Genomic DNA, 27,984 nt, shown 5'->3' with positions numbered 1-27,984 from the left:
TATTTTATGACCAGAACATAACAGCCCACTTGCTGGATGCTTTTATACAAAGTGCCTCACAGGAACATGTGTGCATACATTTTTAACTCATGCAGTCGCCGGGGGAATAGAGCTCTTAATCCCACAGTGTTTGTGTGATGCTCTGCCCACAGACCTACATGGTCCAATTCTTTCTTTTAAGAAATGTATTAAATGCTTCTATTTTTAGTTTAAAAGCAATCCAATTTTGGGGATAAAAGATAAATCAGAGCCAGGTAGAGCAGTTTAACTACCTCAAATGAACTGCCATCATTACGAAAACAGGCCAGCAGCTCCATAAAAACAGAACCCTCGTTCAGTATAAACTCGTCATCATGAGATTACTTCTGCAGAATCTTTATTTATGTTTAAAAGATCTAAAAAACAGTGGATCTGATTTTCAGACTTCTCATCTCGTAGTGGAATTTCCTTCAATTAGACAGAGGAAGGGGAAGGCAGGGGCAAATAAAATGATGCAGCGACCAGGAAAAAAAGCTTTAAGGCATTGTCCTGCTTCCAAGACTCACACGGAGACAGGCCCTCCAGACTCGAGTCTCCGGCTCTGGAGGGTATCTGTGTTATTGTGTGACACGGCCGCTATGCCAGATGGCTAGTCCGTGACGTGAACTCCACCCATACTTGTCAAAATGCCACCGCATTGGCTGGTGCAGGGCATGCTAAATCCCTTCTCGCGGGAGAAGCCAGTTTGCAACCATTCAGCTCCAATTACAAATCTTCAGGAGCACCCAAGGATTTGAGGCCATCCAAATATGGTGATTACTCTGCAGTTCCTGGAGGGGTGAAGCTGAGAGCTGAGCTCTTCATTGGTATGCGCTGTTTACTTACTGTCTGTCTGTCCATCTGTTGATTTGGAGAACAGACGCAGCTCGATTTTTCTGTGGAGGCCACACTGGAAGCTCAGCTTGCATAACAATTATGTGACATTATGCTGCAGTTTTGTGGAATTTTAAATAGTCAAATAAAAGTAAAGTCAGCAGAGACAGATATGAATAAAGCTGACAACAGGCTTTTTTTTTAGGGGGAGGGGTGTGCCGTCAGAAAAGGTTTGGCTGAAGGGATTGTCTTAAATCTTTCAATGCCCAAAAATGACATCTTATTTATTCCAATGCAAAAATACGGAGACTGATAACGGCCACCCTGACTATTATTTTGCTGTTATCTCAAGATCACAAGTCAATTATTTTGTTTTTCTCAAGAAAACAAAGGTCGTTTCCTCTTATTAGTTATATTTATCAGACATCTGAAGTTCAAACAGCCCAGATTGAATTGACGGGGGATGTTCGTGGTGAAGTTATAGCTGAAGGATTTATGTGACTTCGTCCAGTTTAAAAAATAAGGTGTGTACAGGGAGTAGGCTATATACAAAATACATACATGGAATCAAGATTAATATAAACATTTAAGTATAAAACATGTACCCTAAAGGAACACAGGTAAATAACATAAAAAGGAAAATACCACTGTTGTGAGAGACATGCATTTATTCTTTGATATTTGGGTTGCTGGACTACAGTTGTAGCTGATTTAACCACGGATATGCGAGTGACGTCTTGTTTGACCACAGTGCATGGCTGGATCATGATCTCATTTTTTCTTGCCTTCTACTCACAAGAAATCCACTAAATCATCACAATCTAGCTGTCTGACAAGATCTGACTATTGATATAGTGACAATGAGCTAAGAAGTGTGTGGCACATGCTAATCCACAGCTCATTTTTAATTCGGCCCTTTCAGACGCCATGCCGCTATGGCTTTTTGCTGTGACAAACACTAGTGATCAGTTTATGTTCTGAACACTAAGAGGTCTGGGGGCCCACACACTGTAAATTATTAGGGGACTCTAGGGGTTATCTAATGCTATAAGCAACTAGAAGCCTTGTGGTCAGTTGCACACCGAGGGCCCTGGTGTTTTCCAAACTTTCTTTGAAAGTCTTAGGCCATGCAGCCCCTTGCAGTCCGAGGCTCAGGGGCACTGGTCTCACTAGCCCAGTCCATAATCCAGCCATGATGATGGGATGGCACTTCTGATCTTTGATAAACATTACAAGTGATAAGAGGAAACAAGCTTTTATTTCCTAGTGATAATGAGTTCATTATCACATGATGAAGCTCGTTTTCTCAAGTAAACAAAAGATTTCACTTGGTATCGCAGGAAAACGACCGGACGGCTGTTCTCTAACCTGACTTGTCAGATGGTTTGTTACACAAAACCGACTGAGAAGCCATCATGATGAACCATCTGTCTATCACATGGGCTGATGAAGTCAGTCAGAGAAGAGCGAAAACATGTTTTCCATCGAGAAAAGCCTTCAGTGCCGTACTTTTCTTTTGGATGAAGAAATACTCTCCAGTTATGATATAATTGCAGTATCTACGCTAACCTCTATAGGAGCCGCCCTTGCTGTTGTTGCCTCACTCATCACCACCCTTTTCCCAACCTTTACTGTAGCTCCTCACAGGATGCTGATTGGCCAGATCACCATGGCTCGAAACACAAACGCATTACTTGAATCCTGACAAGATGGATTTTCATGTGATATGTGGTCCAATGAGACTTCAGCTGCTGCGTTGCCTGTTCTCAGCTTCCGTACAAAAAGACTGAATGGTTTAATACATCGGGTAGTCAAAAACATGCCTTTTGTGCGCACTATGGGTCATTAGTCCTTGTTTTTCTATATGCAGTGGACAGCTGCAGCTGGAATGCTTAGTAAATAAAACGTACATGAATTATGTTTCCTAATGTGTTATTCTTCCATTAATACTGAGTTTGAAATGAGCTTTAGGTTGAGAAATTAGAGTAGAGGATTCACATTATTATACAAGCCAAAGGGGATGGTCTAAACCAAAATATCAAGAACCCTAGGGAGGGTCTTGCTCAAAAAATGAAACATAAGGTCCAGCATCCCCCTCCCCACCCTTACAATTTCCGTACAGTCCCTTAGAGTTCTGAATCGGTGTACATCTGCCAAGATTTCTTTTTTGACGCTGTACCACATTTTTCTCCTTCCCTGTTTGAAAATGTCACTGTCACGATACCAAAGCTACAGCCTATTAAATCACGGTCATGAGTCATTTTAATGAGAGCAGAGGGGTATTTTAAGTCCGACACATTGAATCTGGTGATGAATTTAGTTTTGTTAGACCAAAGAAGCCTTACATGATAAAGGTGGCCAAGGACTGGCTCTAATTCACCATGACACACATAAATAGGCAATCTGGCCTCTCTTCAGAGATTCTTTGTGAGACAGAGGGACCTGCATGGCATAAGCACACTTCGAAATGATCATCAGTCATGGTGGAACGGTATTTGGACTAAATAATCTTCATGTGGGAAAAGGCTGACTCACTTAAATAAGTGGGGTTGGGATACTTTTGAATGAGTAAGAATATAAATGCACAACTGGGCTGCGTCTACGTCTGTAGATGTGTCCAATACCAGCGAGAAACACGCAGTCCGCAATGTCCCTTCAGAGTTTCTAGGCCGTGTCCTCCACCATTGCTGTACTTCTCGATAGCTGGAGAGCTTTGATTAAAGATACTATTTCTGGTTTGTTTGTTTTTAAAGTCTCGAAACTAGTCTGTCGCTTTAACGAATGCATCTTTTATCATTTGTCCGTCTTTGAAGGATTTCTTGTGTTCAACGATTACGTGACCCACCCGGAACGATGCTTTGGTGGGGGTTTTGCTTTTGTGGTAAGCTGTGAGAAAAAAACACTGCTCTACAACTGGGATTTTAGTTTTTTCACCTTTCTCCTTTTCAGGTCACTTTTCGGAGGGAAGTCGGTGTTGTAGCTTTTATGAACAGTCCGAAAATGCCGCTCCACATTTCCCTTCTTCTGAATAGCAGTAGCAATGGTAGATGTTCAGACGAGGCAAATGCACTTCGTTAAGGACATTGTGGAAAAAAGTCTCCCCCATTCCATATGGATTTGGTCGGTTTTCGGCTTCTTACTTGGTCCAGCTCCCACACTCATTTGTATACCCTTTCTTAAGTTTAGTAGAAATAAGCTAGGCTAACCGTGCAGCTTCCTAACTTGCTGGAATTTTGTAGTTACTGCTGCTGTTGAATGCGCATGCATGCTGACGCGTGTGTCAGAAAAGATCAGGCGTTAGGCTGGTTGTCCTTTATGTCAATCAAGTGACAAATGTCATAGTGAGGATGGATGATAGGCTGGCGTCTATGGTCACCCCTGCATTAGGGACATATGATGATAACATCAAGCACTGCAAACTTTAAAGAACAATGGTGAGGAATGAATAATTTATTTCAGCAAAATCAGGCATTTTTTTAACCCACTTATGGAAAAGTATAGATTCCAATGATAAAAGAGACCAAAAGACTAACAGTCTGAAACTCTTTATTGTTCCAACTGAAAAAAGTGCTCACAATATATCATATGGGGACAATGAGAGGCTACCTATGCAACATCACACCACTTAGCCTTAACATCCAAACCATCATGACATTACGTTACAGCCTCTACATATCACTGATTAATAAATATAAATATAAAGCCACACAGCAGAGTGGTCATTATGAGAATGAATCATAAAAGAGGACAAAAGACAGACATTTAAACAAAAATGAAAGTCCTGTGTATTGGGACCACTCCTTTAAGGATTTTAGCACTCTTAAACTACGTCACCTGCTCCAATAAATATGTATGTAACACACCTCTCTGAAGGTAGAGCTTCCTATGTGAGTGTAGAAGCTACATCTAGAGGATCCATCATGAACATGTCAGTCATTAATCTGTCACTCAAAATTGTGGGTTGGTCTGATTTGGGTCATTTGGCACGTTTGTGTTCAATCCGTGATTCATTGAATTTTGGGAGCTATGCTGAGGTACAATAATGCTAACCTTACCACACCTCATAATTCACATCTCATGATCCTTAATTTGACTAAATAGATGAGCATCTTTGAACTGTTCACACCTATACCCCTCACAGCTCCTGACACTCACCCAGCTAATGTATACCATTTGACATAAGACCATGCAATATTTATGTGTGTCAGCTGACCGTAGAGTGTCTCCTCTGTGAACATGGAGCTTCCCCTCCTGCAGGAGCCTCTTCTCTTCTCTGCAGCAGTTCTCACACAGTTCATTGGGACTTTTTTATGTAACTTTACCTCCTACTCCGCACAGGAGATGACTTGGATTGCAGCATTGTACCGTAGTACAGTACTTGAAATTAAAAGTTCTTAAAAGTAATATTGCACATTTTAAAAAATACTCAAAGAAGTACATGAAGAATGGTGTCAGTAAAAAGAGTACACCTAATTACTCCCACCCCTTACAGCTGTACGCTATAAATTCTCTATAGTCCCTGCAGTGTTGGCCCTTGTTCCACTGTGTCGCAGCTTCTGCTCAGCTCACCTCTGTGACGTCTGTGTCCATGTGAGTGTTTCGCAGCTTTTTCACTGACAGACGGAGTAACGATGCCCTATGGATGAGCCCTGCTGGGTCTCAGAGCTGCCATACACCAGTCTCCTCACACTGCTAGAGAATGTCAATCAGATGCCCCTACTGCATAGTCTCTTTTCTCACCTGTCTCTACTTGTTCTCAGTGTGTCTGTTCCTACACATGGCCATGTACATCTGAATGATTGTCTCTTTGTTATGTCATTTTCTTGGCAGGTTTGGCAAAACCCATGGGGCTAGTTGAGGGACCTGGAGGCCTTGGCCAGGGGGGAGCTGCTGCCACTCTGGGAGAGGACAGCCATGATGCCGAAGGGAAATACGAGGAGTATGGCTACAATGCTCAACTCAGTGACCACATCTCCCTGGACAGGAGCATCCCTGACTACAGGCCTAAAAAGTATGTCCACCTACTGTTTCTTCTCATTTTCTGTCATGTATCCCTTCCAACTATAGCTTTATGTTCTACCCATGTTTTTTTCCCCCTCTGGTAGAGTTGTAACAGGAAGGTTTGCCAGTTTAGTTCCTGCTGCAGTTGATGAGCTCTATTTTTGTGAAGGTACTTAATGTAAGCCAGAACTTTTGGTCTTTTGACCTCTTTATTCATATTTTGGTGAATCTCCAGGACATTTACTGTTTCCAAAATAGAAGCAGAGTTTCACAAGGTTTGTCAAAAATTATGAGCTGTGCCGGTAAATCGTGGTGTGGAGGATTATCTGAAAAACAACTGCAGGCTCAGACCAGGTCAAACATGGAGTGCATGGTACACTGATGCTATTTTTATGCTTTTGCAAAACAATGAAGTCTAAAAAGCTTATTTTCCACTGTTCACCCACTGGGTTTAATTCTTTTTAAGATAAACATTTGAGAATCAGATATTTATTCATAAATACATGCAGCTGCAGTATGAACGGTTGATCCAACGAAGAACTGCCATGCTCTAAGTGAGACTTGTTGAGTTTGTTGTTTCCTCTACAGACGCCACAGACCGAATTCTGGATGGAAGACACAAAAACATGGCACCCAACTTGGCTTTTTACTTTTCTTTAATCAATTATTTATTGATTGTTTGTATAAGGGAGGGAAAGCACAATTGCAATCAAAAAGTAGGCCATGTTGAAAATGTTGCTTGTTTTTCTCCAGCAGACCCACTCCACCCTGTTGTCGTTCTTACTCGTCACATATGGCAGCTTTATCAGCACCCTTTAGGGTGACATGTCCATGCGTTGGGTAGCCCTGTGAATCGTTATACTCCACTACAGTCGTTGTTTTAAACACGAGAAACGTGGTTTACATTTTGAATTCAAACAAAACAAACGACAAAGTCACAGGTGAGGGTAAAATAAGTTGTTTGTGACAAAATATAACATAACTAAAGTGACGCATGGGATATGAACAGGACACAAACCACAGTCTCCTGAATGAAAGTCCTCTCCCATCCCCCACTCTGACCTCCTCCCTACCTTTTCAATGGCTTTCCATTGCTCATTCACATAAAACAGGAAATAAACTGGGGCTCCTTTTACTTTACAATCGTCAAATGGCCCTATAGTTCAGATGATAGGTTTACATTTGAAAGCCTGCTCTGTTTCATATAAACACTCAAGGGTGCATTGTGCATCAAATGCAGAGGGCCGTGACAAAACTGCAGTATTTGACCTTGGAATTAGTATGGGGTGCTCTATTCCACCCTTTAACCCCTGACATGATGAACCAAGGCAGTGTAAATATACAGCAGAGAAATGTATGTATGGAGAAGGAAAAAAGTACACTAAAAAACAAAATGAACTCACCATTCCTCTCAACCCCATCCCCCTGCTACCCAGGAATCCCATGACATTTATAGATACAGCATAAACCAACACCATTGGACACAGAGGAATTATATAATTATGCTACTTCCCTCTGTTATCCATGGTTATATCCACAGATTTGTACTCTAAGTTTACTTTAAGGTGCTGTATATTTTCTTAATGTCTTCATCTTTATTCAAGTCTTGGAAATGCAAATGTCATCCTTGTAAATTTAATGGCTTCCAGCGGGGGACATTCCTGTACACCTGGCGGTTTATGACATTCATTTTGCACTGGCCGCCCCCCCGTTTTCCCAGTGGCACTTTACACGTTGTAAATTTGCACCAACCCCCAGATGACATGAGTCACAGAGCAGTGAATTCAAGAAGAATGAATTCATGTATTTTGTGCTAAAAAACATAATTCAAACAATTACACTTCTGTCATGTTTGGCATTCGTTTCACAATGGCCTGCATTAATGTTGTTCGCAGGTAACGTCAGCATTTTTACCGGCTGATGGACTGTAGGGAAATTGTTTGTGACCCCCTGCAGTGTTCAATAAAGCAGCTTTTGTGCTCCAGTGTCCCTGATAAAATGTGCATATATATCAGATATTCAAAGCTCCACTTCTCAGACTTTGCTGCTCTTCTGTGCCTCCCATAGTATGTCTAAAAAATTGACGTAGCATACTCGCTGGGGTCCATTTTCTCAACTTAAGCCAATCCTACTCACCTATGAGAGTCGGCATCTTGTCAGACTTTGACTCTGCCTCATTTCCTCTGACCAAAAAAGGGCATTGATGTGACGTTGGGGGGAGGGAGATACGTCCATTTGGCTGACATATACCTAAGAGTAGAAGTAATGGGCCAGGGGCTAGCTATCACTCAAGAGGCCGCACCCCTAATTATTCATAAACCTTAACCTCCAATAAAATAAAAACAAAATTCACCCCTCAGTGTTGTCATGGAGATATGACCTAAACATACAGACTAGAATGTGTTTTTGTCCCAGGCCTTAAATAGTGAAAACAGCCTGTTTAACATGGGGATTAATGAGAAATTGCTCTATTACGCAAACTACTCCTAGTTGACACTCGGAGAACCGACATTTTTGGCACTTCCTCATTGGATCAACCAGGAAGTGGCTGTGGTGGGGGCTTGGTGCCTCCTCATTAAGGGCACACTCAAGAGACTGCTACAACCTGCGGGTAGTGGGTTTGCCAGCGAGCTATCCTGCTAGCATGTTTATTGCCGGGTGTCCACTATTTTCTGTGCAAGCTAATATTACAATGCTATATTATAGAGCACACTGTCTGTTGGTTTGACAGTGTGGTTATAGACTTACAATTATACAAGAGATGCATTTCAGTTAACCTTAATAAACAGGTATATGAATGCAGGATGTGTAGGCAATGAGACAGAATTTTGGTGCTGGATGTGTCCTGGTTTCCGTTTGTAGCCTGAGCAGTATTTACCAATTCTGTCTGGTTCCTTGCAGGTAAGAGCAAAATAGGCAGCACACAGTGACCAAAATGCAAACTCAGAATACATTGGACAATAATTTAGCTCTTTAATAACTTTCTTTAAAAATAATCTGTTTGTAGAAACATTGCCTCTCAACTTTAATTCCATTGTCACGTCTCAAGTTACTAATGGGACCTGGCACATGGAAGAGGAAGTCTTGGCCCTGATATTTGCAGGCTACTGTGGAATTTCCAAAATATTAGCTTTTGCCCCCAGAGGCTAAAATGTCGACATACTGATAGCGGAGATTGCATTTCAGTAAGAATCCTTTCTCTACAAAGGCTTTGAAAAGTTAATAGCTGATGGTTCTCCAGACCGACATTTTGAACAGAGCTGGGAGACAGCCACAGGCATTACAGGCTCAGAGGAGAAAAACCTGAAATAATAAGTGTAAAGTGACATGTATTGATGGGATCCTTAAATGTTGTTTTTTAAAATCCGATCAACATTATTTTGCATATGTAACAATGATTACAATTCACTGATGGCATTTGGATATCAGTGATATGGTACTGCTTCGTTAAAACCAAATAGAGACGAATGAACAGCGACACACGTCAGGTTAATTAACAAGTTGCACTATGTTATTTTCCATGGCTGTCAAAAGTTTGACTTGTTTTTCAAGGAGAGTTCTGTTCTGGGTTTCGTCACTTAAAATCAACCAATCTTACCGTACAGCACAACGAGTTATCGCGGCTATCAAGAAGTAGCCTACAGTACCGACACCTCCAGCTGTCTCTGACTGTCACGTAACTTGCCTTGCACATCATAATGCTCCCCAGAGTCTCTCCCTGCACAAGCCGCCCTTACTTCCTGTTTGATAGCCTACTTTTCATCTTCTTCGTCTGTCTTATTGCCTAACTCCACTTAATCCTTCCTTCTCTATTCTGTCAATGCAGTGCAGTCAGTTTAGCCACAGGGCATCTCAGGGCCTCTGCCACAGGGAGTCACACAAAAGAAAATGACTTTAGACATGCCTAATCGCCACATGAAAGTGCATGGACAAGATGATGATTATAGTTGAAGAGCTATGTTATAATGTTGCATAAATAATGAACTTCTTTATTTTGTATGAAAAAGACACAGCGGACATCCAGCAAGCAGGCTTTATGGTCCTTTTAAAATACATTTCACATTTAGAAAGTGAACTACAGCTGTGAAATAGTGAATGCTGCAAGAGCTGGATTGCGGAGTGGGGGGTGGGGTTGGTAATCAGGGCTGCCAGTGGCGTTCATATCACACAGTGTTTAAGAACAATGGCAACAGGCAGACACACTGAGAGGAAATCTGACGGCCAAGAGAGGTTTCTGAGGGCTTAAGCCGGGATAACAATTCATTTCATCCCTGCTGCTTTGTTTCGAGCTCTTTTCACACCCAGAAAAATTAGACGAGAGTGGAAAGGGGAGGAGGGGGACGAGTTAAAAAAAGAGCTTGCTAATTAATAAAGTCAGCTGAGAGTGCCTCCGGAATTGAGGGGTTTTAGGAAATTCCTTTTTTTAATCAACTTGTTCAACAAGAAATGGGACATAAGACAAAAGGGAAGTGGGTGTTGGGGGTTTGCTCGTGATTATTCAGCGTCATCACACATTTCTTGATCCGTGTCTCCATGTCAAGACGGTAATGGCTGATGCTAGAATGGATGGTCCTGAGTGACAGGCTACAGCGTCTGTGGCTCAGGAAGTAGAGACGATCATCCGTTAATCACAAGGAAGGCAGAATGTGTGTGTGCAGCTGATTTGACCATTATCAGACTATTGAATGGTCGTTATCAGTTGCTTATCACAACCATAGATACAAGGTCTCATGTCCCTACTATACCACCCAAATATTTTAGTATGATGGAAGGGAGTATTAAATGACCATGGGTTGGTGGATTGGTTTGAAATACACAGGACTTTCACCCAGAAGCCCTGAGTTCTTGTCCCAAGTTAAACCAGAAGCCAGAGAGTAGATTCAATTTCATACGTACCATTCTTTAGTATTTTGACCAAAAAAACACATTCTTTTCTTGGACCTAACCTTGTAGTTTTGTTGCCTAAACCTACCCAAGTAACATTTGTTTGTGTTATGATCCTGTTTTATTTTGTTGTGGTCCTGATAGTTTTCCCGGTTTCTCTCCTCTTGTGCCCTGTCTTCCCTGTCTGGGATTGTCTCCCTTGCCCTGATTTGTACCACCTGTGTTGCCCTCCCCAGCTGTGTGTTGTCTGTAACAATTCTTGTCTATATGTACCCTGGTCCCCTTTTGTTCCCTGTCAGTCCCTTGCCGTATATATGGTTTGTAGCTCTGCTTGTTTGTTCCTTGTGCCGTTTTGATTCATATCAATTTTTTTTTTTCCCCGACTTCTCGTCTCCTACCTGTTGCCATGCATTTCGATCCTGCTCTCGGCTAAAACCCTGACGGTTTGAATTCACAATGGGACTCCCAGACCGTTTAAAACTGTCCACTGATTATGGGTATTCAATGGAACGATAACAACCAAAGCGTGTGGTGTGTGAATGAGAAGAAAATTGTATAGGGCTTTATCCTGTAAGGTTGAAAGGCGCTATATAAACGCAATCCATTTACCATTTTCTCTGCTTCCGATTGGCTTACCCTGACTTCTACCAATCAGAGGCAGGCGGGTCATGACTTCGTCCATCCCTGCAGACCTTCCATTCTAGCATCTGATGTTATATTTTTTTGTACCCCTATAAACAAGCCCATATCTCTGAGTGCAAGCAAAACATGTTGTGTCAAACAAGGTAAAGCTTCATTCCATGACAGCTATTCAATAGGTACACTCTGTGATAAAGACTTAGTACATTTGTTTGGGAGCATAATGGAAATCAATACAGGGCAATGTGCAAACATAGTTTTCGTGGCTTTTTCTGGTTACATCACCTAAGCAGCCCTTTAAAGAGAAACATCAAAGCACTGCAAGGGAAAAAAATTGATATATATATACAGTCAAAACAGTGCTGTTACCGCCAGCATTGTTCTGACTCTAGTGAGGACTTTCTGGGTGCTTTCACATCCTGTTTGGTTCAGTTTAAACCAGGTCTCTTCCTCATACACTATGTAAGACTTACTTTGGATTCTGTAATTATGTCCTTTTGGCAAAAGGTGACTGCAGCTCTGCAGAAGTGAGGTTAAATGCAGGGACCAGCCACCTCTTGTCTAATGGGCTTTTAATTGAACAGGAGTCATTGAGCAGAGGACTTTGATGACTACAGGGAAGCAAAGTCCATCGCCATGACTGAACGATCTGCACATTGTCAAGTCTCTCTCTTTTCAAACTTGCCTGTCTGCAGCAAAACCAATTCATAATAATTATAGTCTCAATTGTCTCTTAGACAAAAACCTGTAATACCCTTTCACCACCCACCAGCCGGAATTTCTCTCTTCTGCCCTTCACTTCTGCAAGTGGCATTCTTAACTGAGATACCAAAGGACTTAAGTAGGCTCTATATTATGCAGACTTTGAGCCTGCCATTCGCTGTCCTTGGGAGGCTCATCTATGATAACATCTCATTGGGCTGTGGGGAGATAAACAACAAAGGCAGGGGAGATTAGTGATGCCCACAAAACAAACAAAAAGATGTTTAATGTAACTTGTGTCACTTATAAATCGAAAAATGCAATTCAAGGCATCAAACCTGCTTTTCACCCTCCAGTTCTCCTCCTCTCAGGGGATTCATATTCAATTACTCCTAATCGCACCTGTATCTCTATTGCAACTGGCGAAGATTTGATTTATATTTGGTATAAATGGTTAAACCCAAAACTAAAGTGAAGCCCAAGGACCCTTCGTGTTGTGTTTTTCTGTCTGTGGGAGGGAGATAACCAAAGTGGGATGCTGAAGAAAAAGGCTTACCTCCTCTCTTAAGCGTCTGATACTGCAGAATGGAATTGTAAGGTCTCGGTGGGAGCAGGAGTTCCTGCCGCCAATTGTTGCTGTTTCCAGCACTAGAGTTTATCTCCTGGATTGGGGGTGTAGGGGCGTGGGTGGGTTGGGGGAGAAATGACAAGGCAAACGATTATCTTTCTGAGGAGGGCTCGCATATTGGAAAGTTGCTTTGGAGTTACCTGCACTGCTCGGGTTACGGGAGGTTAATGTGAAATTTCACAGCAAATAAGAGCAGCCGGTGGGTAAAAAGTCAGAGGAGCAGCCCGGGAAAGCAGGCTGGTGGAGGAGGAGAAAGGGGAGGTGTGATTGGAATACATCTTAATCTGGCGCTCTGTTTCTGTCAAAGCTTGTTCCGGGTCAAATTATGAGCGCTGGCCAGCGAGCCCAGTCCCATTACAAACAGATGAGTCGATCGCTCATCCTGTTACGACTTTACAAGGCTTTCCCGGTACTCCAGACAGGTAAAAATTTAAGGCTAAGCGATGCCCTAAATTGGATCCAGTAACTTGGGCAATGGAACTACAATATCACTTTATGATCTCGGCACTGAAATCCAGCCTCAAACCACAGCTTAACTTGAAGCGATGAGGCTGCCTTGCCCCCTCTGACATTTTCAAGATATTACTCCGGTAATATGCATTAAACGCGGTCTCTCCACTGGTCGTATAACTGAACAGGAGTGATGAATGCATTACTTTGTTTAGCACAGTTGTGCCATGTTGTGTCTCTAGAAAGGAGAGCAAATCTCCCCTCAAACCCACTGCCAGATTTGTCATTGTATTTATAGACCTGGCAAGTCTGATTGAGAGAGGCAATACAGAAAGCTGTGAGAGGGAACAAAGGAGTTGCTGAGGGAGAGCATAAATGCACAGGGAAGGACTGAAATGATACAGTGGAGGGGTTATCAATCAAAACACTTGTGCCTTTACTCTTACGAATAGAGCGCGAGAGAAGGGCTTAAAGTATAGATAGACGTATGCAGCTTGCTCCATCATAACCACTCTCTGTGGTTTAGTTTTCCTTTTATTACCTCAGCTGTCAGATGCAAGTGGGCTGCAGTAGTGGAAGTGATTGATAACGGTGCATGAAATTAAACTTTCCCAGTCAAAAAGGCAAGCACAAGCCTACGGAGACTACAGACAGAAAATTGTCAGCATGAATCAATGCCAATATTACGTTAAGGAGACTTGTAAGAAAAATTAAATGAATGAAGATGTTTGAGTGCATCTCAGGCCCCAGTATTATATTTCAACCACTTTAAAATCCAAAACTGTGTCAATCTGGGGCAGAACTCTGCACAGTTATCGTAGTGCTACACAAAGCAAAGATCAAGGCAGATTTTTAGTCAACCAATAATAAAAAAAAGCAATAAACATGACTATGACACCGATGAAATCTAATGCTGCTTCGTATCTGTTAGATGATTGTGTCTAGATGGTAATCATTGAACTCTTGTATGCCTGATGAACTATCCTAACCTTAACCATTCAGGGTCAGGGCCTGACCTCAACCATTTAGTGAGTTTAGCAAATCTTGGGTTACCAGCTAGACTAGCACTGGTACTGGATGTGTAAATAACCAACTGTTTGTTATGTAGCTAGCTAATTAACAAAAATGAGTTGGTGAAAAAAAACAAAAAATAAGTCTTGTCAGGTTAATACTATGTTCTCTGTATGCCAGTGTCTATACCACTTGGCCAATGATAGTTTGATTTTGTGGAAGAAGAAACACTCTGCATAATGTTGTAGAAAATATTTTGCATTCAAAGTTGGGGCATGAAAGTAGAGTGCAACAGAACAGTATGTATGAGTTGAGTACATTTAAATTCTGAGAAAATCGTTATTAAAAGCAACTAGTTCAATTGCAAGTTGATGCGACAAATGTGCCTTTCCCAGAAATGGTGTCTGATAAATATGCAAAGTAAAAAATATAAAGTAAAGCCCAGAAGGAAAGTAAAGATATTTTTGTATGCTGATATGCAAAGCATGTACTATATAATTTCACAAGTAAATAAGATACCATCTGTTGTGTCGTCCCACATAATTGCTAGTTCATCTCTTGCCAATTCTCATTGTTGAAAGGTGAGAACCCGCTAACACATGCCAGCCCCTACCGCACACGCACACACGCGCACGCACTCACGCACGCAAGCACGCACGCACAAACACACTCACACACACGCATGCACATACACACACATGCACGCACTCACGCATGCACGCACAGGCACACACACACACAAATTCTCTCTTGCAAAAACCAGCGAGTGTGGAGTACGAAGATAGGTGGAGAAAGGAGGATGTAACTTTAGCACCATGCTGAGATCCATCTGCCGTGCTGCTGTTCCCCTGCGGCCTGACCCCATGGATGCTGCTGACTCAAGCTGACATCGCAGTTCACCGGGTTATCAGGGCGCCGGGCACCAGTGGAGCTCAGATGGCTCACAGCAAGGGTGGAAGAGCAGCGAACGTGCTGTCTTTGAGCAAAACATGTTCAAGGTAGCAGAATTTTGACTTTGATACCTACACTGCCAAGTTTTATAAAGAAATATGACTGTATAGTAAACATGGAAAGCATCAGAGGTGTCATAACCACTGTTACATTTAGGTAAAGATGAGGTTTTAATAGTATGTGCACCTGTGTGTAGAAATCGCACAGTATTTGGACATTTAGGATTATGATTGGGACATAAAGGCTTTCTGTTTTCTTATTAGTAAAGATTGTGGATGCTCTTTACTGAAGCAGCCATGATTGGGGATTTAGGACGATAAGACAGTTCATTTCTAAATAACGTCCTTGCATAACGCAGATTGTCAAGAGGGAATTTCATACATACCCGTTGCCTCTATCACATCTAATAATCTGTGATAGCATGAGAAGCTGATACATTCTGACAATTCAATATATTGTCTCATTAATATTTCCCACATGAACGCTATTTCACCTGGCAAATGCAATATGTTGCTGTCTTTAACACTACTCCGCTCTGACGTTTGGCAAAAGACTTCAAGACCTTAGCGGGATTTAACTGAAGCTAAACCAAGCACATACTTTTGTTTACACTACAGTTGATTAATGTCAATATGATATTCTAATAAAGAACAACATTACAAGTGTTTCACTACAGTCAAAATCTCTTGTAAATAATTCAACCACAACAATTACAAAAGCCACATCATTATCCCTACATGAGTCAGCACTGCTGAATAAGATATGTGAAAACAAAGGCAGAAGTGGGTGAAATGCGTTTGTCAGCTGTTGCGTTCGGAGCCTAATTGGAGCGACGTGGAAAGATTCACAAGAGGTTGGTTGTGTGCGTGTGTGTGTGTGTGTGTGTGTGTGTGTGTGTGTGTGTATGTGTGTGTTCACATTTGCCATAGGGATCAGCTACTATAAGTGCTTCCGCCCAGTCAACATTGTTATTTCTGACTTCAAAGCCGCGGTACGTTTGTGAGAAAGTACTTTTACTGGAACTGACAGGGGTGTTGTGACTGCAACACTCAGTCCAAGTGAATAATGTATATTAATATTGTCATATAGTATACACTGGAGATCAGAGTATTAATACTTGATTTATTCTGAAATATTGTTATTTTTTACAAAGCACTTCAACAAAAACCTTTATTTTGTGAAATAAGCAGTGAGCAAAATTAGGGAACAGTAACTATTGTGTCAGAAGAGAAGATTTAAACAATGTTTTCTTCGGGCTATAGTATTTAAAAATAGGAAGTGTAAAGGCCACAGCTTTGAATGACTTCAGCACATCTGCGCCCACAGGACATCACTACTCTCTCACACTGCTCTGGTTTGATCTTGGTCCGTTCTTCTTCAGTCTCTTCCACAGTCTCTTCCACAGTTCAGTAACTGTAGTGGGTTTAAATTTTTAATCCTGTAGCCCTAAGAAAACATTGTTTAAATCTTCTCTACTGACACAAAGGTTACTTTTTTTGTTTCTGTAAAAGTTTTTGTTATAAAAAACATGCTAGCACAGTAGTAGTATAGCCACAGCGGATATTCTATCAAATTCGATAAGGGAAAAAAAAACAGTATTTCAGAATAAATCAAGTATTTATAACTTGTTATCAAGTTTTGATCTCCATTGTATTTTCAGTGCAGTTCGTATTCTTAATTCAGTCGGTGAGGTAGGAATCCAATCACAGATGTTAAAATAGGTTACCATGGAGTCCATGTACTGTGTGAAATCAAGGGAACGAGGCACAGGTTTAAAGATGGAATACATTCAATTCAATTCAATTTTATTTATAGTGCCAAATCATAACAAAAGTTATCTCAGGACACTTCACAGACTAGGTAAAGACCACACTCTATGATTTATTTATGATTTACAGAGACCCAACAATTCCCCCGTAGAGTACGGTGGCAACGAAAACCTTCCCTATAACAGGCAGGAACATCAGACAGACCCAGCTCTGTGGAGGACGGACATCTGTCTGGGGAGGAAGAAAAGGAGAGAGAGAGAGAGAGAGAGAGAGAGAGAGAGAGAGAGAGAGAGAGAGAGAGAGAGAGAGAGAGAGAGAGAGAGAGAGAGAGAGAGAGAGAGAGAGAGACAGACAGACAGACAGACAGACACACTTCCAGTAACTATAAAAATATCTATAGTAATGTGAATATGACCTATATGTTATGGCGGTTAATACAACAGAATAGTAGAAACAAGCACAGCTAAGGTGATAGATTATAATAGCAGCAGGAAGATTTAAAAGGATGCCCAGTTATGTAACCCAGTTTTACCCTAGTCATATTTGGGCTCATTTATACAGTACAGAATCCTGGTTATTCATTTCCCTGTAGGCGATTCTGACAGTGTCCAGGTTTCCAATATCTGTGTCGGTATAGAGGCATGTGTGTGTATACTCCACATCCAGCCACTGCCATTTCTGTACTGAATAAATTCCCACAGCAGCCGAGGATGAACCCAGGCTTTTGGCTGCTCGTCTGCTGCTTTTACCACTGTGACAGGATTTGGCTTCTCTATGTGACCATTAGTAACGGAAGACAATGCCGTTTATCCTCTACACTGCCATCATTCAGTTAGCATTGTTTGTTTTTAGCCATGCTAGCTGCATAGGGGAACAATTTCAGTTCTGTTCATTTTGTTTACAGTGCCAAATTATAACAAAAGTTATCGCAAGACACTTTACATATAGAGTAGGTCAAGACCACACTCTTTGACTTAGACCAAGAATACCCCCATGAGCATCAACAAGTTACATTATCTTTAATAATAATAATAATTATTATTATAAGTATTACATACAGTTTTCATCCAGCAATCGTGTGCACACTAGCGACAAAAACCTTCACTTTAACAGGCAGAGACTTCAAACAGACGGAGCTCCATACAAACATATCTATTTTCAACCTGTCCTTATTCCAAATCTTCACATATTTTGTCAGGACCCTTTGTCATCACTTGTCAATGCACTGGGTGGCTCTGTGTGCCTGGTGTGCCTGTGCCCAATGCCGAGGGCCCTGACAAAACTGCAGTATTTAATGCCCTGGGGATAAGAATGGGCAGCTGTATGTTCCCAGGGTACTATGGTCCCCGGCTCAATATCTTCTAAATATGACACATTAAGGAGACCTTTCAAATGGTTGTATGTTCTCAGTAGTGTTTTACCCTAAGTTCACTGTATGCTTCATGGGGCAGTATGTTGAAATCAACCACCTACAGCTCATAGCCTATTGATAAACACATTGAAACCTTTATTAGTGCATCTACAGACAATGCAGTGCTCCGGCGAACATTTCTGTTTCCTAAAAATGAAGTTCATACACAACTAATTTGCTTAGTCAAGTGCATTTTGGAGGACAGTCATTTCTACTTAATGATTACTGGCAACTCTTTTGCTTGTACTTGACAGTTTTACTAAACACATGACTTTTAACAATAGACACTTGTTATTAGCTTTAGGTTACTAAAGGTAGTGTTTTACCATAATTCTTCCCTTACATTAACAAAGTGATTTGAGTTGCCCCAACATAATAATATAAAAGTTAATCATACCTAGTTGCTATAAGTATTTGTATTTATTTGTTCCTTTTCATGAAAATGCCTATTCATTACATTGTACACACAATGATAAATTCAATTCACATTTATAATACATTTAAACATTTACATGAATGGAAAGGATTCTTATATTTCTCTGCCCCTTTTCAACAGAACACAAACATGCGATGACCTCCCCCGATTTCCCTGACCCTCGCACAGTTATCACCAAATTAAATACTAAACCTATAGAACAGTTTATACAATACGTACATCAAGGCAGTCTTCAAGTTTATATGATTCAATATGTTTAGTTAAATACAATCTTTTAAATTGATTCAGACAACTTTTTAGTTCGTCCTATCTGGAATTCCACAGTTTTACACCTTTAATCCAAAGTTGATACTGTTGGGAAATATACAAAATACATTAACTGTGACAATGTGTGCTATAAACATTTTGTTTTGGCATTGAACAGTTTGTAGACAGGGTCAATATGTTTAAGTGTTTTCTGATCACGTCGATAGAAACAGGATTACTGTTTGAAAGTATATAAGACCATATATTTTATTTAACTTTTCTTCTGAGTCTTGATAATGGCAAATATAGTGGGTGCTACCAAAGATTACTTGTTCAACCTGTCAAAACAAGTAAATACATACATTTTTCTCCTGGCCCTGGATAAATGTTCTTTTTGCTCAGAATATGGTTTCAGTATGGACGCTATACTGCAGCAGAAGTTTCAGTACAGTACAAAAAATCAAGGTCTTGGAGCTGCAGCTTCATCATCGAATGGATTTGGGCCTTCAAATGATGTCTTAGAAGACTGGGTTGGTTGTTTTTTTGCTTGTTGGTTTGGTGCTTTAAGAAAAAAGTTACCCAGGACATGTCTTTTTGTTTTTGGAAAAGTCTGTATGCACCGTGGGGACACAATGGGAATGTGAGACTATGAAACTGACATTTTTTTTGGGTGACTCTGCCACTTTTTTACTTGTCTTGGGATGGTCCTCCAAAGTCTGCAAGTTGCATTGGGATTGAGCCATAATAGACCTTTCTCTGTGAACATTTCAAACAGGTGTAACTAATCATGTATGCCTGGGTTTGGATCCTGCTACTGCGCATGCTCATGAGCACACCTAAACAAAGCCATTTTTAATGTCATTAGTTACACCTGTGATTTTCCTGCTCTGACAAAATTCTGCTGTTAGAAAGGCTTGTACTGTTGATTTCAAAGTGGGTTGATGGTCAGTGGTCAGACAAAGGTGGCCCCAGGAGTTCTTGAGGAAGTGCAAGAGGACCATAAGGGTGTAGGGTTTTTTTATGTATGAGATTTCAGGGAACTTTTATGTGTCCCAGGAACAATGTGAATGTCTTTATTCTACGGTACTTGTTTACACATGGTCTTTCAGTTATTCAAAAGCTTGTGTGTAATAATTAACTAATTATAACGGTTGACAATTTCACATTTTCTTAAGCACTAATTACTGTTTCTTATTTTTTTTCTGCTTTAATATTGCTGGAATAATTAATGATAATTAATGTTGAAGGGGATGGGAAAGAGAATGGGGTGTTTAACTCAGCAGCTATTTTATGTGCAACATTCTCTAACAGCACTCAAGTTGTCATTGTTTGCTCCAAGATGCTCGCAGCAGAGTCGCGTGAATAATTGCTGAATAATTTTTTTTCCTCGGTTGTTGTTTTAAAACTAACCCAGATACAGTGCTATTTTCTGATTGGCTATTGCGTAACCCATGTGTTTTTTTTGATTAGCTGGTAAGTGGCTAAACTCCAGGGGAGACACGCTTGATTCCTGCGCTGCAGCATATAATCAATTATTTTTCTGCGTGAGAATTACAATGTATGGCAGGAGTGCGTGAACAAAGACAGAAAAGAGTGACTGTCGCGCTCAGTGATGTAGTTCTTGCTGAGAGTTAAATAAGAAGATTGATGACACTCTTATCTTTACAGGTTAGCTAAAGCTAGCAGCTAATTGTACTGGTAGGCGTATTTTCTTACCTGTGTGCAGAGCAAGGCTAGGTGTTTCCCACTGTTTGAAGACTAAATGCTAATCTTATCACTGTTTAGCATAGATAACATCAGTATAGCAGCAATGTTAGCTTACAAAGCTATGCAGTCATTAGCTAGCAAGATCAACAATTTTTGGGAAAGGGGGTGCTGCTGTACTGTTATTACATTATACAAAAATTCAAGAGTTGTAGCTAATGATATAGAGTTATATGTTACGGTTATAGTGAAACGTTAAGGTTGTATTGTTAACCTTGGTGTCATTGGTGGATGTCTTGTGGCTTAGCTTACTTATGCAGTGACATGTACTGTACAATGGATGTGGTAGAGTCATGTAAATCTCAAAGGGCTGCTTTATTTCTTGATGATAATAAGTGTGATGAAAAAATATGTTTAGCAATGTAAAATAGTGGCATGTCATTTTTATTTATTGAAAGGGAAATTAAATCAACACATGGTTCTCCACTATGTGTCCTGGTGATGGGTCCCAGCGCTTGAGGTGGGCTTGAGCCTGGAGCTCTGCAGGGAGACACCATCGCTGAGCTGAAGCCTGTTATTTAACTGACAGATATGACAGTGGCATCAATCTTCTCATCTACCTCTTGGCAAGAAAGCAAATGAGTATACAGCATATCTAGTCAGTTGTGTCTGCGCCTACAAAACCTGTACAGAGAAAGCTTTGTTTTTCTCCATGAATGATATGCAAATGAAGTCCAGGTAGTCTTTGCACAGGCTAATAATCTTTAATGTATCTTGACAGGTGCAAGCAGTTGACGTACTCAGAGGACCTCCCTCAGATCTCTGTGGTCTTCATCTTCGTGAATGAGGCACTGTCAGTGATCCTGCGCTCCGTCCACAGTGTGGTCAACCACACACCAGCGCACATGCTCAAGGAGATCATCCTGGTGGACGACAACAGTGACAGTGGTAAGACCTTTGACAGCTTCATTAACAGGATGAAAACATAAGAATCATCACTTTATGAATGACCTCCGAGCAAGTACTGTATATGCTCTGCTGAACGTGAACTGATGGTAGCCATTGAGATCTTGCCAGAATTAGTTGAGGTTTGATCCGATATCTTTCTGGTCCTTTCCTTCTTGCAGCATGTTTAATTGTGTCTCATCTACAAGGGAAACATCTCAGACTTTACATCATGAAACCTGTAGAACCTGCAGTTTTTCATCTTCTTATGCTGCTGTTTTCTTATTCAGTTGAGAGACTCACCCTATTTATCATGTCTTGTCTTCCCTGGTGGAATCTGAACTCAGGTATCATTCACAAATTAGTGAGTCGAATGTTTTTGACACTCTGCCAGAGTTGTGAGCCGTCTCAGGCTATAGTTACGTGTGTGTGTGTGTTTGTGTGTGTGTGTGTGTGTGTGTGTGTGTGTGTGTGTGTGTGTGTGTGTGTGTGTGTGTGTGTGTGTGTGTGTGAGACACAGTTTTCTGTTTGTTTTTTTGAGTAACAAGGGATGGATAGAGAAACCCTGACGGTGGATTCTTCAACACCGGGTTTTAAAATAGCTTTAAAAAAGAGGAAAAAGAAGGGATGGGATTTTTCTCATCCTTTCCTAAACTGCTGCGTACTGCTGTCTCCATGGCGATGTAGGCAAATGCTTCAGTTGCCTCCGCACCATGCCGCTCACAGCAGCTGACGATTCTCAACTCCACATCCCAAAAGCTTTCCCGTTTGCAGAGGGAGGGACAATGAACTAGATTCCAGATGACACTTGGCCCTCCTTCACTTGGCACAGAGTAACAGGCCTGCCTCCCTCAGGCTGGCAGTGGAAAAGGGCGCATGAATAACATACTGAAAGAAGGCCGAGCAGGAGTCACCGTTGGCACATCTTCGCCCCCCGCTGAGGCTCTAACTGCCTACCATTAAACAGGAAGTCGTTAAAAACCAGTGTAGACAGAGACAGAAGCTGACCCCTCCTCTCATTATGTCGGTCTGCCCCACACAATTTGACTCTCACAGGGGTTTTCTTGAAATAGATTTGTGAAGGACAACTCTGTTTTCAATATAAAGACTGGACTATTCTCTGATAGTATTTGAAGTTACATCTTCTCCCTCCCATAAAATGTCATCGAGAGGAGAGAATAGAAACTCAAGTCCATAATGAAATCCTTTAAGTACACTGAGTAACTTCATAATTGGTTATTTATCAGCAGAAAACTCTGGAATACTTAAAAGCTGCTATAATTAATATTTTTATAATACGAAAGGATTAAAAGACTGTTTATCGTGTCTACACGATTTGTAAATAGGCAACTCTTTTGCTAACAGCTTCACCATATCAACTTTATAAGGTGCACAGTCATCTGTGTATTTATAGTTTGTTGCACTGCCTCCAAAACCAAATCAACAAATGTAGGTTCAAGCAATTATAAAAAGAGAGTACAACTGAACAAAGACATTTTCCTGTATTTAACTGAGAATGAGTAACCACCTTCATCAATGAATGAAATGTGTGTCTGATATCCTGATATTTCATCCACAAAATTGGCATCCCATTCCTGCTAATTAAACCCTGGAGATTCACCTAATTTGTCAGAATAACACCTCAGGCATGGCATGTCATCAGAGCTGTTAGAAAAAGTTGTCTCCAGCCAGAGGAAGTAACAAATTGAGACAGATGTACAAGCCGTGTCCAAAACAGAACAGCAGCGAGCAAAACAGCATGTTACAAATTCTGCCTCTGTCACTTGTTTGGTAGTCTTTGCTTGTAAAGCATCATAGACTAGCAGTTAAGATTAGTGTGCCGTGTTGATGCTTTCAGTTACAATTCAGGTCACTGTGTGTCCGACACATCCGTCAGCGGCTCTTACTGTCTGTTTACCAACAGTGATGATGAGTCGCGCCGAAGTGTTAGCTGTTTCTCTGGAGTCGCTCTGCTGCGACATTAGACAATTAACATGCAGGCAGGACAACTTGACCTTTTCTGGATGGCTCTGCCTGTCCACTCTCATTTAAACAAGGCTCAGTGAGATGAGTGGAGGTACAGCCACACTCACTCCTGGCGTAATAAATCAAGCGCAGGAAGCATGTTTGCTTTGTCGCCGTGACACATTACTTTAGCTGGCTGGACAGCCGCTGACATTTATTGGTGGCTGAGAGGTTTATTCCAAGCACTGGTTCCCGCAGTGTGAACAAAAGTCACATTCCCAGTGATGAGTTTTGGCTGTGTGTGTTATGCAGTCCAAATCATTGTTGTTCACCATGTTAGCAGAAAGGAATGGCTTAATGAGCCCTACAGGATTCAATTCCAGCAAATACCACCACCAAATTGATAACTTAATGATTCATATAATGAAAACAGGATATAAACTGAGGACCAGTTGAGTACAGCTTGTAGTTTTCATTTCAAGTGGAGCTGAATTACTTTAAATATGGCGTTAAATCTGATTAAAGAATGTAGAGTTTGCTCATTAACATACTGCACAAATTTGTCTGACACATTGTCCTGCTTGTGAGTAATACTGTTTCTATTTACTATATAATGATTTTTGCTTGATCCAGTTTAGATCCAGAGTTTTCTAATTTAACATACCATTAAAAGTTGCACAAAACTATTAATGGGCAATACTTGCAGTCACACAGCAGTGCCCAGTATGTTTACATAGAGCAGGTAATACAATCACCTAGCATTAGAATTAATACCCTGCACTCATTTTCAAAATTCACACTTGTTATTCCTATGGTTTAAGAAAGTCCAAAAGTATTAGTTTGCATGAACAACTCCCTCCCAATTCCCAAAACTAAAGTGCTAAAACTCAAATTTGTGATGTCATCAAGTATAACGCGTGGAGCTTCTCCGCAGACAACGAATTGAGAAAGATGTAATAGATGATACTGACAGCACCATGGGAGTGTTCAAAGTATATGGGGACATTTTCAGAATCAGAATCAGACATACTTTAATAATCCCAGGGAGAAATTGTTTGAAATTGTTTCTGTTTCACGGCTGACAACAGCACAATAGAATAAAAATCAGTTGGCTCCAAAAAAGGAAAACAAAAACAGTCTCCTATTCATCTGCGGAACTCCAGACTTCATATTTGATGAGATCACAAGTTTGAGACTTGTGATGGTTTCTGGCTTTGAGCGAGAGACAGCAGCTCATGTTCTGTAGTATTGACTGAACTTTACCTGGGCCATGGAAATAACGTATTCAAAATCATAATGTAAAAGGTATGTACAATGATAAAGGGGATGAGAACACACAAAGAGACAAGAAAAAGAATGAAGTTCAGTTTAGCTGTATCCCTGTTATTTGTTTGCATAATTTCAGTGTCAATGTCAGTTAATCAGAGAAAGATGAAGCATAACTTTGCCAGAGCAACATATTAAATGAAGTGGATGTGACCATTTTAGGAGTGGAAGAGTCACAAACGCATGAATCAATTCACCATCCTGCTGTTTCAAATAGTGTGAGAGGTGGATGACCTTTATATTGCTGTACAGATTAGTTAAGGGATGCATAGGTCTACTGCTACAGTGTCACACAACATTTGTATGTTATGGCAGGATGAGGAGTATCATTTTACTTATGGCCACAGTGTTTTTGAATATTTAAAGAACATCACATTACGTGCAGTTAGCCAGTTTATCTTATAGGTAACTTCACTAGTCTGCTCGTGATCGATCGAAGCAATCAATTTCAGACCTCTTTCCGTACCAGTGCCTGAGACAAGTCGATAAATCCACCGTTAGAGACCATCAACACACAACAAAACACAACCAATAAAGTGTTCTGAGGCTGATCTTACTAGATCGAAAGCAAGAATTCCTTCTGCTTATTTGAATACGCATATACTAGTTAGTGAGCACATGGTCAGTATGTATAGCAGGATTTTATTCAGGCTTGTAACTCTAAGGCCTTACCACAGTTTAAATAATCCAAAACACATTCAATACGTATCTACCATCCATCCTTAAAACAGCAGCTTCTATAATCTCCCATGCCGTCAAATGAATTCATGGTGCTCCTCGCAGTCTACTATGCATTCATTTTAAATTCATAGTATGATGGATACGTATTTATCCTCAGCTTTGTTCCACTACTAGTCTTTTAAAATATATCCCCCGCTCCATAACTCTCCTCCCATGGACGCAGTCCAGTGTTTTATTTGCTAGGATCAGGGGGAGGCCCATAACTTTTCTCCTTCCCAGCAAAGCCCAGTAATTATGACACTCTAATAGATTTTATCATATTGTATCTGCAGGGTAGGCCAGTGATGAAGGAGACCCACAGGTTCAAAACCTTCTTCAGTGCAAACCGAACCAAACCGCAAGGGTCTCTCAGCCTTTAAAGAGGAGCAATGCCGCTTCTAACGGTGACTGATCCAAATGGGAATGCAGTATAGTTGAACCTCATTATTCCTAAATGATCTTGCGTGACATTAGTATTAAATGCTAACAGCATGCTCATTTGCTGCTGCTACTGCTCTGAGATACCAGAGAGATAAATGGTCTAACTTCGTGTCCAGCTTCTCTTCGCATGCCTGGAGTGCTAACTGCTGCTTAGGCTATTTGTGTTTTAAAGTTTGAGGTTTTTTTGTTTTATTTTTGCTTTGCTTTTGATGTGTAACTTGTTGTGGGTGGAAAAGGTAGCCCAGCATTGAAGCAAACTTATAAGTTGCCCTAAAATCCTCACTTCATATTAAACAGTAGAAATTTGCTCATTTAAATTGAGCTAAAAGTAAAGTAAAGTAAAATTGCAGAAGAATCATCAGGATTTAATCTACTCAAGAGTCTCAAATATCCAGTAATTGTTCCACAGACAGAGACGGACAGAAAAAGACAATGCTCCCATGAGTGGTTGCTTTAATTTGGTGTCAAATGCTTTCACCCCTTTGCTTCAAGGGTCACTGCTTCCAAATTCACTCTCTCTCTCCCTGCAGCAGCCGCGGCTGTATGTTAAGACCTTCAGCTAGAAAAAGACTCCTGACAATCCATCCACTCACTGCATGTCCTCCTCAGTCACACGCACAGGGGATTAGACTGACATTTTTCGACTTTCACTGGCTGATTTATGTTGCAAACCACAGTCAGAAGCTAGGTGTTGATGCTGTTCCCGGCCGGTGTGCCACAAGCGTCCTTATTAATCTCTCCCTTAGAGAGATGAACGCTCGGCAGTAACCCAGAGGAGAAGCTCAAACAGTCATCTGTCCTACAACGAAACACAGACAGCAATTTGTGCAACTAGCTGTTTATCCAGCAAACTTTTCTTTCCTGTGATGACAGCAGAACTTGCCTGTGAGTGCAGAAGCAGAGGGATGTTATAATCCAGCTGGAATAAAGACGTCAGTAGTGGAATGCATTAGAGTAATGACACAGTGTGTAGTAACCTTGAAGATTGTCTCAGTAGTAATCAAATGAGCAGTAGCAATGCTAGAATATTAGCAAGAACATTTATTGATTGTATGTCTTTGTGATCAAAACAGATTATATCTCTGCTCAGCTGATTTGGTTTACTCTCCAAAATATGTTTGAATTATTTAATTGTCTAAGTCATCCAGTCCATCTAATTCCAAAAATCTGCTGAGCCCATATTCCATAAATTGCATTGCTATGGAGTGGCTGCTACAGTGATAAATTAGTTGTCAGGTAACATGAGTTCTCATGCTTTGCAAAAATGGTTGGATTGCCGCTTGCAAGTTACGCTATCGGCTAAGGTTACGAAGCAAGCAAGGCCAGATCCATACAGTTTGTATGTGAAGTGATTTGTAGTGTGACAAATGTGTTTTGTTGTTGAATGATGGGTAAATTACTTTTACTGTGAGCAATATGAGTAATTGAGTGCATTTTTCAAGTTCCTTACCCAGCACTGGGTACCATTATTCACTCTTTTAGCTAAAAGGCTGATAATCAAAACAATAACATAATAACAGTCATTTTCACTGCAGTTCTGACATAAGACTCGAGGCAAATTAGACCAAGAAGACCATCTTGGAAGCACATTATCATTTGCCTGGTTAATGTTGTCGTGCTGTCATTTAAAGGAAGATATTCTCTAATCTGCCCTTTTTCAGTGGAGCTGAAATTCAACTTGGACCAGTATGTGAACAAACGCTACCCAGGCCTGGTGAAGATCGTGAGGAACAGTAAGCGGGAGGGCCTGATCCGAGCCAGAATACATGGCTGGAATGCGGCCACGGCTCCTGTTGTCGGCTTCTTTGATGCCCACGTTGAGTTCAACACTGGCTGGTAAGTAAAGGTCATGTTTAACACGGGAAGGTCTGAGCTGTTCCCCTGTCCTTCCTCACCTTTGCCT

At 40.9% G+C, this 27,984-nt stretch overlaps 1 protein-coding gene across 1 annotated transcript in view; it reads left to right on the top strand.

Moving 5' to 3' along the window:
• galnt9 (polypeptide N-acetylgalactosaminyltransferase 9) overlaps positions 1-27,984 on the top strand; it is a gene marked incomplete at its 5' end in the record, with an annotated part of 99,671 nt that overhangs the window by 8,085 nt on the left and 63,602 nt on the right. The window contains 3 exons of the mRNA XM_083913196.1: positions 5,683-5,863; positions 21,466-21,632; positions 27,743-27,917. Coding sequence (XP_083769322.1) covers positions 5,683-5,863; positions 21,466-21,632; positions 27,743-27,917 — 523 coding nt within the window. The remainder of the gene's footprint in view (positions 1-5,682; positions 5,864-21,465; positions 21,633-27,742; positions 27,918-27,984) is intronic.

This window comes from Echiichthys vipera (assembly GCF_963691815.1).
Source record: "Echiichthys vipera genome assembly, chromosome: 4".
Classification (NCBI taxonomy): Eukaryota; Metazoa; Chordata; class Actinopteri; order Perciformes; family Trachinidae; genus Echiichthys; species Echiichthys vipera.
The sequence above is the reverse complement of the archived record's forward strand: the minus strand, read 5'-3'. Positions and strand labels throughout refer to the sequence as shown.